Below are 19025 nucleotides of genomic sequence, written 5' to 3'. Positions count from 1 at the left end.
TAGCCTGGAAGTGGCAAAACTCATATTTCCCCCAAATATTTTTGCGTGCTTTTATTTTTACTAGCTTTTGCCCGCAGCTTCGCTCTCGTTAGAAAGAGACAAAAAGTAGTCTATGTCACTATCCATCTCTTCAACTATCTCCACTTCAAAAATTACGTCAATTCGTCGGTCTGTTTTGCCGTGAAAGATGGACAAACAAACAGACACACAGCACACACATTTTCCCATTTATAATATTAGTATGGATGAGAACAAATGACATATTTCTTAATTTTAAAACGGTGATGTGAATTTGTATTTATGAAAAATTGAGGTACGAGATCCTTTTCAAGACTGAACGGTTTTAGCACTTCATGGTAGCCCCCATGTCACTCAAGCTGGCAGGTGCCTTGACTCATATTGCCTTTACTAAAGGTTGGTTTTGGAAAATCTGTCGAGTTCACATATATTATGACAATAAGTGTAGTTCTTGATTAATGCGTCTTGCCAACTTGCGCTAATGACGCTGACGTTATCTGAACCTGTACGGTGAGTTTTTGACGTTTTAGAATTACGTTACTTGATAGCGTAAATGTCATGTAAAATTTATGTAAGTCGTTTTGGAAATAGTGGCATTTCTGCGACGCGAAACGAAAACGAAAGGCCGCGGAAGGTAGTCCGGCTCGTTGCGCCAATACGCAAGAGCGGTAGAGATATATATCTACGAGCGTTTCGTTTCGTGAGCTTTTGTGCTTTCTGCTACGCACGCAGATTGCACCTTGCACTTGCATTGCTAAATAAAGATTATTGCATGTATTGAAATTTGAATGTACGTTCCTATACAATAACTGATGTAAAACTTACGTTCTAATTGTCACATTCCCTACAAAAAACTTCAACGTTTATCGATAACAAGGAAATTGGCGACCTTTATACCACCGTTATCCCTTTGTGTTTATAATCTTGAAAACTTTTCATGAAGGGGTCTCAGCTCAGCTGTATTGTTGCGGAAGGCTGAAATAAAACATGTTTTAATTAAAGTTAAACTTATAATTTACTTTGAGGAAAACCAGGAGTTCGTTAATAAGTTACCAACTCAAGATTTGTAAAAATGTCGTAAAAGTGTAACCCTTTAACGGGCAAGACTCAAAGTAGAAACATAAATAGAAATATTTTTATTCATGGCATAACATTGACTAAATAAATAAAGTTACATGTGTAGAAAAGAACAACAGAAAATTATTTACAAATAACAAAAAAAAATAAGTAGGTAGGTACATATTTGCCACGAAATGGTTCTGACTCAGCATGGTGTTAGCCTGGGAGGGCCAACGCTGATCTTCCGTCAGGGCCATATCGAGTGAAACCACGGAAAGTACACACATTACAGAGAAATTATGAGATAGTGAAAATAATACAATTCTGAATAAACAAAAGCAGACTTAATAAGAAAACATATAATTATACATATTGAAAACATGGAATTTTATAAATTAACGGAACGGAACGATTAAAATTTTTTTTTTATGAATGAAATCGTGAATTCAAACCTCATCGCCATCCTATAGTCCAGTCCTATAGTCCTATAGTCCTAAAATTCTGTGCAAGGAAAAAATACAAAAAGCTAGTCTTACAAGGTTGTGGAGTGCAGGACTGCGACTCGTTGACCGGCGTATCGACATGCGTGGATTTACCTTTGACTTTTCTAAAACTTCACTTGAAGTTTTAATTTTAAAGTAATTAAAACCAGTTTTTGACCCAAAAATTGTTCAACTTTGATACCCTTTAATGAACTGTGAAGGAATGCGGTTAATATAATAGGTTTTAGAAACTATCATAATATCAATGGATTCAAGTCCAAGGTCATTGGCGCAGGGAACGCCCTTAAAATGTACAATAGTTTGAAATGGGTATTAAGGGGCAACATAACTCCCCTGTAAACTGCAGTGCGGCTTAAAATTATAATTTATTTAAGTCATAAACCAGGTAGGGCAGATTAAAGTTATTACTTACTTGAGTGCGTATTTAAGGGTTCATTTCCTTGTCATAATAATTTTACGGCCGCGCCGTATTAGAACCGATAACGATGCAGATCTCTCATCGTCAATATTTCTCAAGCAAAATTTCTTCACTGAAAACATAATTTTTGACACTGATCGATCAGTATTGATCGTATTGCTATCACATGACTAAGGTATGGCCTAAGTCCAATACAGTTAGTGGTTTGCGGCACTGACATGATTCTACTGGCGTATTTTATTTATAGTGTAACTTACTAACCCTTGAGCAAGTAAGATTTCAAGAAAGTAAGTTCGGTATAGATACGTAAGCGAATATAAGTAGCTGTGTCACGTTTTAACAACAGTAATACACTTAGCTTTCGAAACAAAACTATGGAAATTATGGATACGGATTATATTTACAATTCATCAGGGTGAATTGTAAATTAATTATACGCGGTATAATCCGTTTCCATAGTTTTCTTTCATGAGTAACTATCGCGGTAACCGAAGACAATATTACACTTAGCTATATTTTCGTGCATTGTGCACACATATTTTCATTCTATTCAAGGCAGTATTTTCATATCAATTTCTCTAATACTCTCGAGGCGGCGATAAATCGTAGCCAACGTTAATAATATTCAAATCTTCCAGCTATTGAAGTAGTAAACCGGCATACGCCGGCAAATCTTCGGTTTATACGTTTCATTGTTGCTAGTTGCTTTGTGACACTATTGTGGCAGTGAGCTGAACCCAAGATGGATGTAGGACTAAAGTCAATTGTGGTTGGTTCGATGTTTATAATATGCTCATAAGATTGCGCCAAGCGAGACATGCGCGCCTTCAACATCCCGGTCCTCAAATGGGAAGAGCTTGCCGAAGATAGAGACAAGTGGCGCAAATTGGTGTTTGATGGACGTACAATCCACGACAATGCTTGGTTTGCGTCCCTCGCAAGTAAGCGAGCCAAGCGTTATCAGCGCGATACCTCTTTCGCCACCTGCCAGAGTTGTGGTCGTGTTTGCCGCTCCCGTATTGGCTTACACAGCAACGAAAAACGTTGTTGCCCTACCTGACACTGCTTGAATAGTCTGTTAGAGACTTGAAGGCCGATGATGATGAAGGCAACAAGCATTGCGGCTCGCCTTTGTAGCGTTTGGATGCTTGTAACTGCACTTACAGTCATTTGTAATGTGCGTTGTCGATACCCTTTTTTCTCACAGAGTGGGAATGTAGGGAAGCGACTCGCCGTTGCTTTCCCCTGGTGAGAGGGGGGAAACGGTACACTGAGAAAAAATACAACCAGTTTTCATGTTCGTTCAACAAGTTTTTTGGTTAAAATAGCGCCTACGCGCTCTTTGGTTCAAACAACAAGCTACTTGTCATTTGAATCGGCAATATATTTGAATCAACAAGTCGATTTTATAAAAACAACCTGACACATATTGTTTTAAACATACGTTTGGCTGATTCAAACGGATAAACCGCAACAAGTCGAACTTGTTAAATTCACAATGCAAATTTCTCTCAGTGTACTACCCACTAAACCCATTCCGGCGTTTCACCTTCTTTCCGTTCGTGAAAGCTCACTGGGAGTGGGGTGTTTTCACTTCACCACTGCTGCGGTGCCAATCCTAACACTTCACATCGTTGTTCAGCTCTGACAATCTTACTCATCGACATTACCACAAATCTATGAATATGAATCTGGTGTTATTTGGCTGCGGTTTTCTGTAAAATGGAGGAGGTTGAATGAAAAACGATAATAATAATGACATTTTAGCCTAAGCAAAACGTCCTGCTATGAGTGATTTCTATTTTCAATTGATATACACCGTGTTATTTTTTGTTTTCCGTAAATTCACTTTTTGCTTATATTGAAAACTAGCGACCCGCCCCGGCTTCGCACGGGTACTATACCTACATGTAAACCTTCCTCTACAATCACTCTATCTATTAAAAAAACCGCATCAAAATCCGTTGCGTAGTTTTAAAGATTTAAGCATACATAGGGACTGAGAAAGCGACTTTGTTTTATACTATGTTGTGATGATAGTGATAAATGTTTCTTTACATTTTTTTAAATTCTTCTTTCTTACTTCCGCATGCAATAAATGTACGAAATATTTCTCCTGTTCCTGCTCTCGGCTAAAAGTTCTACGAGAGGCTAGTTACGGTGCGGAAGGCTTGAATAATTCAGAGGTTGTATAACTACGTGGTTTGGTGTCAAAAATGGAACGTATTTTACCTTGTATACAGGAATATTGGAATATTTGGCTGTCGAAACTTTTTCGAACGCTGGTAGCCTAGCGGTAAGTACGTGCGACTTTCGTTCCGGAGGTCGCGGGTTCGAACCCCGGCTCGCACCAATGAGTTTTTCGGAATAATTGTGCGAAATGTCATTAGATATTTTCCAGTCGTTTTTCGGTGAAGGAAAACATCGTGAGGAAATCGGACTAATTCCAATAAGGTCTAGTTTACCCTTCGGGTTGGAAGGTCAGATGGCAGTCGCTTTCGTAATAACTAGGCCTACGCCAAATCTTGGGATTAGTTGTCAAAGCGGACCCCAGGCTCTCATGAGCCGTGGCAAATGCCGGGATAACGCAAAGAGGATGATATGAGTACTTTGTCGAAATTGGCAGGGTCATTTATAATGATCGAGCGTCTTTTAAAAAAATTAGGACGATTCCTATTCTAAGCCAGATAAGCGTTGAGTACACTTGCCGGAAATAACGTATTGATCCTTATACTGTGGCCATTAATATCTACTGTATGAACATGTACACACTCGTGGTAGTGAGTCAGATTCCGAACAGTGGCCACGCACCGTTAGGACGACTATTCTAAGCCAGATAAGCGTTGTGTACACTTGCCGGCAATAACGTATTGATCCTTATACTGTGGCCATTGACGTCGACTGTATGAACGACTAGTGGATATTGAACATACACCAATACTTGCTTATCGTCCTTCACAAATACTTGCTAACTACAAACCAGTCAGTTACTTCAGTAACTTAAGGCAAGAACGATTTAATACTGGGCTGAAAAAGCCCATACAAAAAAGCGTACCCCTGAAATGTATAGGTCTTTTAGGCTTAAAACTGGATGGCGCTGTTCGCAGCCTGGAAGTGGCCTAAGTCATATTTTCTCCTAATATTTTTACGTGTTTCTATGTTTCATAAGAACAAATTACACATTTCTTTATTTTAAAATCATGATATCAACTCAATACATACTTTGAAAAAAAAAATGTAGGTATCATCAGTGTAGTTATGATAGCATTTAATAGGTGGCGTTAAAAATTCGAATACGATTTTTTGTATGAAGTATGTAAATCCTATATAAATAATCCTTGTTACTCCCTGTAACACCGTAAGTACTCGCTATTGAACTTGATGTTTTATCTTGTACCACCTTGTACCATAAACCCATGAAATACCCTTTACCAATACCTACTCAAAATTATTTTTTTATCGAAATGCGTGTCCATATTCCTTTTGTGTTGAGGTCGCCGATTGATTTCAGCTGCGTACGGATATTAGGTATTTTATATCCCGTTGTGACTTTTTGAACACCCGATATTGCAATTTTACTTCAATATTGCATCCTCCAGATTTAATTACTATGTAGTCCGTTTTTCGACGTACTGCATCGTCACACACTTTTAGATATTAAAAAAAGTAGAAATATTGACTATGCAGTCATTCACCCGGTCCCGATCCGGTCATCTGAACCAATCATATTCATTCGTTTTTCTTGTGCGGCATCGTCAACATCGTTCCCGGTTATTTTCATCGTGAATTACAGTTTTATGTTATAAAGTGCACGAAACATGGGAAAACGTAAACACAAACGTGATGATAAGGATATTCGTCGAAAGATTCGACGTTTGGAGGAGAAATTGCGGCATAATAGGCACAAAGGTAAAACTACCCCCTATTTTAACTTTTTTATTTTAGGTGTGGCATGACCGCCTTATAATTTTACTGTGATGTTGTAAGTATGTTTCGTAAGATGAGCACTGTCTTGACGTGGTAACACGAGATGTTATCCTGACAGTCATTATTGTTATTCCTTGATGTGGTAATACGAGATATTGCCCTGGGATGACTATTTGTTGATTCTTGACGTGGTAATACGGGATATTGCCCTGAATCAAAAATTGTACTTTCTTAACGTGGTGATACTGCGATATCATCCTGAAAGTAACAATGTTAAATTATCTTTTTAGATTTGGACCGAAGATCTGAAACTTCGACGTCAAATTCATCACAAAGTCCTTATCGCGGCGACGCCTCCGAAGACAACTATGACGAGTCGGGTGAAGATTATGTTCTGCAGGAAGAAGCTTTGATGGAAGATGAGTTATACGACAGTGCTCTCAGCTTGGCACCTCAGTTGCAGTCAGTGGTAAATACAGCAGCGGGTTCCTCGTGTTTAGCCGCAGCGGCACCAGCGCCCGCCGTACCGCAAGTACAAGCGGTACCTCAGGTACAAGCGGCCGAACCGATCGCTTCGGTTCGATCAGACCCTGTCCAATCACCACGATTGATGGATGTAACCCAACCATCTACATCTGCTCTCCCTCAGGAAATTTTAAATATGTTGGGAGAAGCAAAAATGATAGATGAACCGCTGGGTGAAGATATTCCTAATGAGCTCTCTGAACGTTGGGGAAAAATCTTAAGGGACGGGTTGGCCAAGGAGGTCAAGCAATCTCTCGTAGAAAAAATGCTTATACCGAGCAATTTTTTATTAGCTCGCGCACCCAAGCTGAATCCAGAGGTTGCTGCAGTCATTAATGACGCCGCAAAGAATCGGGATTCCCGTTTAGAAAAGGCTCAGAACCAGCTGGGTCACGGCATTGCGGGTCTGGCCAATTTAACGAAAGAACTTATAAAATCAGATTTAAATAAACTTGATATTATCAAGCAAATTTCGGAAGTGACCCAGATCTTGTTAGACCTTCACTACGAGGAGTCGATCAATAGAAGTAAGCTGATTGTGCCGCTGCTGGATAAGAAGTTTTGGAACACAATAAAAGGTGTCAAACGAGACGAGTATCTATTCGGAGAGAAACTTGGCGAGACAATTAAGAGCTCTAAGGACATCGAGAAATCGGGCCAGCAGATTAAAAAAGCCTTTCAGTTCAACCCGGCGTTTCAGCATCGTAAGCAAACAGCGCAGCCGGGAAACGCCAGAGCTCCCCCTCGCCAGAACAAGCCGAAGGCGACATCGACAGCGACGTCGGGCAGGTACCACGAGCAGCACTCTGCGACATCGGCGAGGAGGACGAACTATCGTCGCGGGCGTCACTACTCGACCAGCAGGAACGAGCGGAGTCGCCGTTAGAGGTACCTCATGCTGGTCGCATACGATTTTATTATGATAATTGGGTATCGATTACCGATGATCCCACAATATTATCTATTGTCCAAGGTTATAAGATTCCAGTTGCAAAATCAATTACACAATATTACTAAACCTAACAACCCTCCCTTTTCAAAAAGAGAGATGGATACTGCGATAGCCAAACTAGTCAATTTTGGAGCTATTACGCAATGTAGTGAAGATGTCCCTGGTCAGTTTGTTTCACCTATATTTTTAACACCTAAAACTAATGGTGGATTTAGGTTCATATTGAATCTAAAAACCTTAAATAAGTCGGTTGATTCACACCATTTCAAAATGGAAGATATTCGTACCGCTGTTAAGTTGGTATCGAAAAATAACTACATGGCTACTATCGATTTGCAAGATGCCTACTTTTTGGTCCCTATTCACCCTTCGAATAGAAAGCTTTTAAGATTCAGATATGATGACAATCTCTTTGAGTTTACTTGTTTGCCGAATGGACTGACCTGTGCCCCCTTTGTTTTTACAAAGTTACTAAAACCACTTTTGTCACTATTAAGGGGTCAGGGGCACACATTAGTAGCTTACCTTGATGATATCCTGTGTATAGGAAATACCTATGAAGATTGCAAATACACGGTAGAAATTTTAATAAAAAACTTAGAAAAGTTAGGTTTTGTAATCAATACTGAAAAAAGTAGTCTTATTCCTTCTCAACTCTGTAAATTTTTAGGACTAGAAATAAATACACAAACTATGCAATTACAATTGCCATTTGAAAAAATAAGAAAACTGTCTGAAATGACAAAAAGTATGCAGAGTAAAACTTGTACAAGTATCCGTGAATTTGCCAAGTTCATAGGTACGCTAACAGCCGCTTGCCCTGCAGTGGCGTATGGTTGGGCGCACACTAAGCTTTTTGAGCGAGAAAAGTTTTTAGCCCTAAAAAATTCTAACGAGAATTATGACTCAAAAATGACCCTTAAAGCGCATTTAAATGATGACTTCATGTGGTGGTCGAATATTAAGACTAAAGCTAAAAATAATATTCAAAAGGGAAATTATGAGTTTGAAATATTTACCGACTCATCTCTCACTGGCTGGGGAGCTGCGTGCAACGGTGTAGTAACTAGGGGGCACTGGTCGGCCGATGAAGTTCAAAATCATATTAATTTTCTTGAACTTTTGGCAGCCTTTTTAGGCTTACAGGCATTTTGTAAACATTCTCAGGGCATTAATGTGTTACTTAGAATTGATAATACGACCGCCATATCCTATATCAATAGAATGGGTGGTATACAATACCCCCATTTAAATAGGATCACCAGAGAGATATGGGACTGGTGCGAACTGAGAAATATATTTATTTTTACGTCCTACATTAAGTCACGCGATAATACTGACGCTGACCAAGCATCTCGACATAACAATATTGACACAGAATGGGATCTGAGTTCTAAAAGCTTTCGATTCATAACTAATAAGTTAGGTGAGCCGAATATAGACCTATTCGCCTCTCGTCTAAACAAAAAATGTAAAAAATATGTGTCCTGGAAACCAGACCCGGGTGCCTATGAAATTGACGCCTTTACCTTTTCATGGCGTAATTACTATTTTTATGCTTTCCCTCCATTTGCGCTCATACTTAAATGTTTGAGAAAAATAATAGATGATAGGGCAACGGGTATTATGGTTGTCCCAGATTGGCCTGGACAACCCTGGTTTCCCTTATTTCTGTCTTTAGCAAATTCAGAGATTTTGTACCTTAAACCTAATAGGAATCTTTTACTGTCTCCTTCCAGAGAGTGCCACCCCCTCTGGCGCAACCTTACCCTGGCGTGTGCAGTGTTATCCGGCAAGCCTACTTGAAGCGCGGCATACCGGATGAATGTATAGATATAATGTTACGATCCTTATCAAAGAATACTCTTAATCAGTATAACGTTGCTTTAAAACAATGGTTTACCTTTTGTCAGATTAATAACATCGATGTGTATAATGGCTCAATTGCTGATATTTTGAGATTTCTGACACAAAAGTTTAATGATAATGCTAGCTATGGCACGTTAAATTCCTTTCGGTCTAGCTTATCCTTAATTATGGGAAAAGATCGAGTCAATAATGATTGCATTTCGAGGTTTTTAAAAGGGGTTTTTAGAAGTAAAGCATGGCTTACTTCCCAAATATAATTCTATATGGGATCCTAATTTAGTCTTGGATTACCTGTCCGGTATAATTCCGAATGATTCGGTATCTATAGAAAATTTGACAAAGAAATTGGTAACTCTTCTCGCGTTGTCTATAGGACAACGTGTGCAGACGTTATCGCTGATTGATGTTGCAGATATTCACGTGGAAGAATCACGAATTGTTATTCATATTAGTGACATTATTAAAACTTCAGCGCCAAACAGGAAGAATCCAAGACTAATACTTCCTTTTTTCAAAGAAAAAACGTCTATTTGCCCGGCTTTGGCTTTGTCCTGCTATATAGAAAGAACTCGTGTCCTTAGAACAAATAAAAATTCAAGCAAATTGTTCCTAACAATTAAAAAACCTATACACAACGCTACTTCGCAAACAATTAGCCGATGGATAAAGCAGACTTTAAGTAGCAGTGGAGTAGATGTTAGCAGTTTCACTGCCCACAGCACTCGGCACGCCTCGACATCCTCGGCAAGTAGGTCTGGCGTATCCACAGAAATTATTAAAAGAACAGCGGGCTGGACGGGAAATTCTTTATGTTTTGCCCGCTTTTATAATCAACCCCTGGTTAATACCGAGGACGAAAGCGATTTTGCTCGGGCAGTAATAAACAGCTAAGCTAGGTATTTATGCTGATTGTACCTTTTCCAAACTATGTTCAAAATCCATTATGAGGTATACTCAGTTCCTAAATAATTTGGTAGGTAAATACCAAAATAATTATGAAAAAATGATTCTAATTGTATGTGATCATGTAATAAAAACATCAATGCTGATTGTTAGTTTGGATTTCATTCTGCAACGGACTCTAAACATCTACATAGTAATTAAATCTGGAGGATGCAATATTGAAGTAAAATTTATGGTTAAAAGAACTTACCTTAAGTGAATTTCAACCAAAATTTTACGAAATATTGCATCCGAGAGATTTAATCTCCCACCCTACCCTATGTATCATTGTACAATCTTGAATGATAAAAGCCCCCATGTTGCAGAATAAAAGGGTTAATGAATAATGCTCTAAAACGAATGAATATGATTGGTTCAGATGACCGGATCGGGACCGGGTGAATGACTGCATAGTCAATATTTCTACTTTTTTTAATATCTAAAAGTGTGTGACGATGCAGTACGTCGAAAAACGGACTACATAGTAATTAAATCTCTCGGATGCAATATTTCGTAAAATTTTGGTTGAAATTCACTTAAGGTAAGTTCTTTTAACCATAAAATATATCGGTTTAATTACTCCGGTGCTCTAAATTTTATGTTCGATAAGCGTATAAATGATTTTAGGCGCGGTTACAGCGTTTTATACGAGCGTATACGCAGATATTCCCAGATAATAGATAAAAAAGCGCTGGTGGCCTAGCGGTAAGACCGTGCGACTTTCAATCCGGAGGTCGCGGGTTCGAATCTCGGAACCAATGAGGAACTTATGTGTAAAATGTCATTTGATATTTGCTAGTCGCTTTTCCGTGAAGGAAAATATCGTGAGGAAACTGGACTAATTCCCAATAAGGCTCATGTGAGACTCCTTGAGTTGCAGGCGTCCATAGGTTACGGTGACCGCTTTCCACCAGGCGGACCGTATGCTTGTTTGGCACCGACGTAGTATAAAAAAGGCCTAGTTACCCTTCGGGTTGGAAGGTCAGATGGCAGTCACTTTCGTGGCTATGCGAAATCTTGGGATTAGTTGTCAAACCGGACCTCAGTGTCCCATTAGTCGGAATAATCCAAGGAGGATGATGATACGCAGATAATCCATATGTATTTAACTTAAATCTTAAATCCATATGTATGTAACTTTTAGAATAAGGTAATTAAGTATAGGTAAAAATAAAATTCAAACTAAATTATTTTACAATTAAACATAAAATAAAAATTAAACCAAAATAAATCTAAATTAAAATTAAAATAAATCTAAGAACGGCCCCTATTTGGGCCGGACTTAGTATCGAAGACGCTGGCAGCATTTCCTCGCTGGATTGTCAAGCTAATACGCTGAGCCAGAGAGCTAGCAGCTCTTTAGTCTCCGGTGGCATCTCTTAGTCTCTCCGATAATCCAGCTGTGGAAAAGCGAAGGTCGTGCGCTTTAAACACAGAATCTTTCAGAATTCATATTTTTCAATACCTACTTATAACTAAGCATAATATGTAGGTATATGAACGGCTCTCATTATTTATATCCCACAATAGTAATTAGCGTCGCCTGTTATCCCTCATCTCATAAATCTATCGAACATGGCGAGCAAATATTGGCTAATTATTGGCTAATCTCCCCCTATTTCTGGTCATGCAGTACATCATAGTCGACGAAAAATAACATTTCACTGGATAGCCACAATTATAGCAAGGTGACGACACTAAGTGTGTTTTCACATTATCCGATCCGATATCGGATGTCGGACCGACATCCCATACATTACAGGCGACATCTTGGTTTTGTATCTTGATCGGTAGCCTATGGACGCCTGCAACTCAAGGAGTGTCACATGCGCGTTGCCAGACCATTAGAAACTTGCACTAGGTACACTCCCTTCAGCAAAAAGGAGTGTACAAGTTCCAAGGAGGGTTCGGGTTGCCGAGGACCCAAAGGACAATAGACGGAACATATTAGTTCCTTAGGTCCTTCCGTCATCAGCACACCGCACCCTCGTTGAGCTCTGGCAGCCTTACTTACCCGTAGGAACACAACATCATTTGTGTTGTATGTGATTACATCGAATTAATCATACTTCAGACGAGTAAATCATTCTCGACTCGACAGTCGGATGAGAATCCCATCGTCTGATTGCGATGTCCCTTCTCTATGATGGTTATTAATGAATTGTTGCGATTTGTATTGTTTTGTTGGATTTATGTGTTTTTAGATTGTCATCATTATGATTCTTATGTAAATTATGTATGAAGAGGCTGGCAATCCAAATAAAATAGTATCCAAGTTAGTTGTTAATATGAAAGCTATTTACGAACTCATAAATGTACTATCAGCTGAAGAAATTATGGACCAATTCATTGATAAATTCACCATGCACTTTTGCAGCTCACTCTGCTCACCGTACCTCTCATTAATCAGTACTAAACAGTCGGCGTAATACTTATTTGACAATTTAGTTGTTATAGAAAGAAACTGCTATGCTATTTAGCTGCAAATATATACAAATATCTATAATATATATTCGCAGTACCTATTAGATAAACATCACCATCTACAAATAGTTTTTTTTTTCAATAGCTTTGTTCCGTTTATTTAAACAATGTCCAATTTTTTTTTTACAATGGAATGTGGTTGTTATTATGCTAATTGAAAGGTCAATATTGACACGAATTTCTCTGAAGATACTTCAGTAGAAATACCCTTGTTAAGGTACTTGTTGTATATTGAAACTAGTAATTAATTAATAAACTATATTTATTCAATTTATGCGAGTTACATGACAACTGTGTATAAAAAACAATTGCGTTCGATGACAGTTTGACATCGTTCTGGAAAGTCTAGAACCATAGACCCAAGAGAAGAGTTCCGTTTCTCACACTCTCCTCCACTTATTTTAGTAAATTAACTAGTTAAACCAAATTAACAATTCCTCCTACTCAAACTAAACTAACATAAATCTTCTAACTCATTAGAACAGCTTAACATCTGATTTATGTGACGTTTCCACTTAAACCCTTCTACATCTACCACATAGGTAGTTCCTGGTATTGACTCCTCTATAACAAGCCCTTGAACCCACGGCCTGCTGTCCTTCCTGTAGTCTTTAACCATTACTTTCTGACCTATTACAAAGCTGATATCCCTTCTCCCTTGGTCCCTTTTTTCCACTCTCTCCTGCACCACTTCTGACAGAGGAGGAGGGCGCAATAAACTAAATCTATTTCTTACTTCTCGGTTTAACATTAGGCGAGCAGGTGATATTCCTGTAGTGCGTTGTGGTGTACTTCTATAGTCAAACATAAACAGATTGATAGAAGATCGTAAATCTAGTCCACTCTCTTTAATTTTAGTAATAGCGGACTTAAAAGTTTCCACAAATCGTTCAGCTGCACCGTTCGTCGCTGGATGATACGGCGGTGAAAATGTATGCTTAATGTTGCCATTACTACAAAAATCTTTAAAATTCTGACTGGTGAATGTAGGACCATTGTCTGTCACCAAATGAACTGGATATCCAAAACGAGAAAATACACTTTCAAATACCTCTATTGTACGAGAGCTAGTAATATTAGTCATTTCATATATCTCTGGCCATTTAGAATAACTGTCTACTATGACCAGAAACATTTTATTATAAAATGGGCCCAGGAAATCAGCATGAATTCTGTACCACACTGAAGGGGAACAGGCCACGGTTTCTGTGTTTTCGAAGGCGTTTTACTATTTTGCAAACAAGTTATACATTTTTTGGGAATGTTTTCTATTTCTGAGTCAAGGTTCGGCCACCAAAAATATGAGCGTGCGATTTCTTTCATTCTAATGATTCCAAAATGACTTTTATGCAATTCAACCAAAACCGATTCTCGAACAGTGTGAGGTATTAATATTCGATATCCCCAAAATAAGCAACCTCTGTCCATAGTTAACTCATTCCTTCTGCTATAAAATGGTAACACTTCTTTATCTAAGTTTTTCTTTTCTGGCCAGCCATCTGTCAAATACCTTATTAATTTGGACAAAACAACATCTTTTTTTGATTCTGTTTGAATTGTTTTCCAATCTAAGGTTTTCATGTTGGAATCGTTAGTATAACTCAACACACTATAACTAGCGTTCACAAATACAGGATGAATATTTATATCATCATTTATATTATCCTTTTGTTCAGACACGGACCTTGATAGAAAATCAGCTGGATTAATACTGGTTTTTATATGCCTTATTTTATAATTAAATGCAGATAAAAAAATTGCATAATGTTGCAATCGTTTGGCAGCCATTTTTGGAATACTTTTAGTTGGGCCAAAAATTCTTGTCAGAGCTGCATTGTCAGTTTCAAGCTCAAAGAAACGACCATAAACATAATTGTAAAATTTGGTGATTCCAAAAATCACTGCCATTGCTTCTTTGTCTATTGTACAATACTTTCTTTCAACATCATTTAATTTTTTACTAGCATATGCAATCGGTTTTACAACACCCTGTTCATCTCTATTGGATAATACTACTGCGAGCCCGGTATCTGAAGCATCACAAGTCAAGATCAGTGGCAAATTAGGATCATAATGTCTAAGATTATCTGCAGAAGCTAATTTTCTTTTTATTTTCGTAAATGCTTCATCACAGTCTGTTGTCCAGATAAATTTGTTTTTTTTAGTACATTCATATAAAGGTGCTAGCGTTGTAGCCATGTCTTGTAAAAATCGAGAGTAGTAGTTTATTTTACCCAAGAATGATCTGAGCATGGTCAGGTTTTTTGGTGCATTAGCATTTAACAATGGTTCAATATTAGACTGAATCACACTGATACCATTCTTGTTTACACGGTACCCAAATACATCTAGATGAGTAGTAAAAAACTTACACTTTTGTGATTTTAATTTGAATTCACAATCATGCAACTTTTTTAAGACTTGACACAATGTTTCATAAGTGTCTTGCAACGAATCACCCTTTATGTAAATGTTATCGATAAACACTACAGTATTAGGAATATTAGCTAATGTTTTTTTCATTAAACGTTGGAAAGCCCCAGGGCCGGAACTTACCCCGAAGGGCAAGTAATTATATTTGTATGTTCCTGATTCTGTTACTATAGTTGTACAATCTTTACTATCCTCACTAAGTGGAGCCTGCAAATATGCCTCTTTTAAGTCCAGTTCACAGTAATATTCGCCATTCTTTAAAGAATTTAAAATATCATCAACATGAGGCAAAGGGAAGTGATCAATTTCCATACAAGGATTCACAGTTAATTTATAGTCACCACAGAGCCTGACCGAGCCATCAGGTTTTATGATAGGTACTACTGGAGTACCCCACTCACTATGTTCGACTGCTGTAATTCTACCATTTCCTACCAATCTAGTAATTTCATCATTTACCTTTTCACGCAGTGCATAGGGTACTCGCCTGGCTGGTAGACACCTGGGTTGAGCATTAGGCTTCAGTTTTAAATTGATCACCTCGCCCTTGAAATTCCCCCATCCAGGTTCAAATATTTCTGCAAACCGGTCTCTTATTAATTGTTCTGCATCTGAAACATTTTGAAACATGTAAGTTTCCTTATCAATATTGTCAGCCCATTTTGGAGGCCACAATTTAAATGCGTACAGCCAGTCCCTACCAATGACTCTGGGCAAGTCATCATTCACAATAAATACACTTAATTTATTAGTGATATTATTACAACTTACTGTTATATTTGTAACAATTCCTATTGGTTTAGATATACTTTGATCAAAATTTTTAAACAATGTTTTACTTTCTTGTATCTCAAAACTACCCAGATATTTATTTCTATCACTAATTGACATCACTGTCACCTCAGACCCCGTGTCAATTTGGAATGGTAAGTTATGACTGTTTACATTTAGAGTTAAGTATTCTGGTGGTATCCTACTTACACTGTTAACGGTATATGTTGTATACCCTTCATACAAATTGTGCTCTGGTGTTTCCACCCGTTCACCGTCCTCATTTCCTGATGTAGTGGTTTCTATTACATTAACTTGTTTTGATCTTTTGGGACACATTCTGAATATGTGTCCTTGAACTCCACATTCTGAACAAAATTTATTTTTTAGAGTACACTCTGCTTTAATGTGATTATGTTTTCCACAACAGTAACATTGTCCTCCAAGTTTATTGCTATTATCCATTTTCCTTGGTTTGTAAGTTGGCTTTGCTTTCTCTCGGTTATAAAACATTTCAGTCACACATTCAGAGCTACCTGTGTGGAGCAAAGCGGCTTCAACCGTTCTTCCTAATTCGATGCATTTATCCAAGGTCATTTCAGGCGGACTTTTCATTAATTAGATTAAGTAGATATACATTTTATTTTTAGTTGTGACATTTAGAGTCATTTGCACCTCTAAAGTAATTTTAGACTTTTTTTTTTTTGTATTTGTACTTTTTATATTAAAATTTAGTGTAGTTCTTGGTTGTAATTCGACATTTAGAGACCTTCTACATCTCTAATTAATTGTATTGTAACTTTAGTTAGAACTTAGAATTAGTATATAATAGTATCAATTGTAATTTCAACTCAATTTTAAATATTTTTTTAAATACCTATGTACATGTGACGTGTAAAAGTGCCCCTGTGGCCTATTTGCTGAATAAATTATTTTGATTTTGATTTTGATTTCGAACTTGATCAGTTTTGATGACACACCTTCCATGAACTTTTCTTTAATTTGATCTTCGGCATCTTTAAAATTGCATTTTCCAGCCAGCTTTCTCAGCTCGAGGGCATAATCCTGAATTTTTTCCTTTGGCAACTGATTTCTTTTCCGAAATTCGGCTCTTTCCAGTGTTGTTGATAAAGTCTTGACATATTTGTCTTGAAGTCTCTTTACTATTTCTTTATAAGTTAAATCCTTTGGTTGTTTTGGTGAACATAAATAAGTCAGTGTTTCGAACACTTTGGCCGTTAATTTGGTAATTAATAAAGGCACTTTTTTTTCTTCAGTTATATCATTAACTAAGATAAAACATTCGAACTGTTGCTCAAACACCTCCCACTTTTCTCCGTCAAATGGTTTTAATTCGCCTAACGCGGTCATTGTTAAGGTATGCACTTTTTGTTGTTTTTTTCCTTTATTTTTGAAGTGATCACTCAATAATTTCCGTAATTGATCCACTGTTAGAGTCTTCACTGAAGTCTAACCTCTCATCCACTAAAATTTCAATCAATTCGTTTTTCTTACATTTATAGATGAAACTTATATTTCTGTTTTTTACTTGTTGTATTCTATTGCGGATTTCCTCAGGAGGTTCATCACCCATTAGCTCTGCGTCTAGATAATCGGAATCTGACATCAAATTCTTGCGATGAGATTTTAATAGTCTTCATGTGTCGTCCGCCATTATTGCCAAATTAACACTAACACTTTATTACACTGATAATTTTACTTTTATACTTTTATTTCACTGGTTCATTTGCACACTAAATACTCGTCGCCAATGTTGTATATTGAAACTAGTAATTAATTAATAAACTATATTTATTCAATTTATGCGAGTTACATGACAACTGTGTATAAAAAACAATTGCGTTCGATGACAGTTTGACATCGTTCTGGAAAGTCTAGAACCATAGACCCAAGAGAAGAGTTCCGTTTCTCACAGTACTAATTAATACGAATTACTTAATAATTTACTCGTACATGCAAATGTTCATTAGTCTTTAATTAAACTTAGCAAGATTACCTGTTACACTCTATTAGCTTTTATTAAAATAGTATTTTATTATACACTAATGTTTCCTTTATCAAATTAACACTTTTACTAAATATAATTAAATGTTCATTCGAACTTGACGCTTGATTCATGAATACGCGTAGGTATACCTTGAATATAATTTCAAACAAAAAAATGATGTCTGATCCATATCTTTCCTCATGCTATTAATAAGCCCTTTCAAACGAGCTATGTCCCACCTGTATACACTCATGGGACAAAATTTCCTTTCTCCTTTTGTATCTTATATAAATATATAATTGAAATATACAAACAATGAAGATATAAATAACATACTTATAGCTAAGTGAGCGCCCCATCCCACATAATCATCAACATACAAGAAAAATAACGTAATATTTGATACAAAAATAAGAATGTTTCACGTAATTCTAGTGCAAATAATTTGTCTCTGAAGATTAATGAGTGCGGCTCCAATTTGCTCGTAGACCTGAACCTCTACCATGAGAAGTAGGGAGGGAACAAATCAAATTATTTTATTTAATATTTTAACACCACGCCACGTTTTAAGAATGGAGGATGATCGTGGCGCGAAAAGGGCATACCTAGGTGTCTCAGTAGGACGGAGGCCAAGTGGACGGCCTAGATATCGTTGGGGTGATGCCGTTGAAGCGGATCTGCACGATCTTCAAGCATACAACTGAAGGGACGTCGCTAAGGATCGGGATGATTGGCGTACACTCGTGTCGGAGGCCAAGACTCATTTTGGGTCGCTGCGCCAATAAGTTCAGTTAATATTTTTTGATTTGATGTTTTATAAGTAGAGAGCGGATTTCATGTAGCGATTTAAATATTAATATGGATATGACTAGTGCAATTTTTTTATTACATGTCATGTGGATTCCAATCCATCGCATCTACAGCGCACACCGCAAATTACTTCGCTGACTAATTAAATAAAATTAATGTTACTTTTTGTAAATGTAATTTTTCTTTTCTTTAAATGTAGTTATTTTTGTAAATAACTACATTTAAAGAAAAGTATTTTATTCTAAATAAAGGAGTTTGTATACAGGAAGCGAATTATTTTCAGTTTTTCTATTCTTTGAGTCGTAA

The 19025-nt window shown here is 37.3% G+C and overlaps 2 protein-coding genes across 2 annotated transcripts; one reads left to right on the top strand and one right to left on the bottom strand.

The window, feature by feature from the left end:
* Window positions 1-6583: 6583 nt before the first annotated feature.
* On the top strand, window positions 6584-9491 carry LOC125226693. Its single transcript, XM_048130756.1, has 2 exons — window positions 6584-7338; window positions 9142-9491. Exon 1 carries the CDS (start codon window positions 6587-6589, stop codon window positions 7334-7336), a length of 750 nt encoding a protein of 249 aa, XP_047986713.1. The 5' UTR covers window positions 6584-6586; the 3' UTR covers window positions 7337-7338; window positions 9142-9491.
* Window positions 9492-13816: 4325 nt separating this feature from the next.
* LOC125226421 (uncharacterized protein K02A2.6-like) lies at window positions 13817-16515 on the bottom strand. Its single transcript, XM_048130403.1, has 2 exons — window positions 16112-16515; window positions 13817-15741 (listed from the first exon to the last, which is right to left on the bottom strand). Exon 2 carries the CDS (start codon window positions 15440-15442, stop codon window positions 13817-13819), a length of 1626 nt encoding a protein of 541 aa, XP_047986360.1. The 5' UTR covers window positions 15443-15741; window positions 16112-16515.
* Window positions 16516-19025: the final 2510 nt, after the last annotated feature.

The sequence above is a fragment of the Leguminivora glycinivorella genome, chromosome 5, assembly GCF_023078275.1.
Source record: "Leguminivora glycinivorella isolate SPB_JAAS2020 chromosome 5, LegGlyc_1.1, whole genome shotgun sequence".
NCBI classification, from domain to species: Eukaryota; Metazoa; Arthropoda; class Insecta; order Lepidoptera; family Tortricidae; genus Leguminivora; species Leguminivora glycinivorella.
The sequence above is the reverse complement of the archived record's forward strand: the minus strand, read 5'-3'. Positions and strand labels throughout refer to the sequence as shown.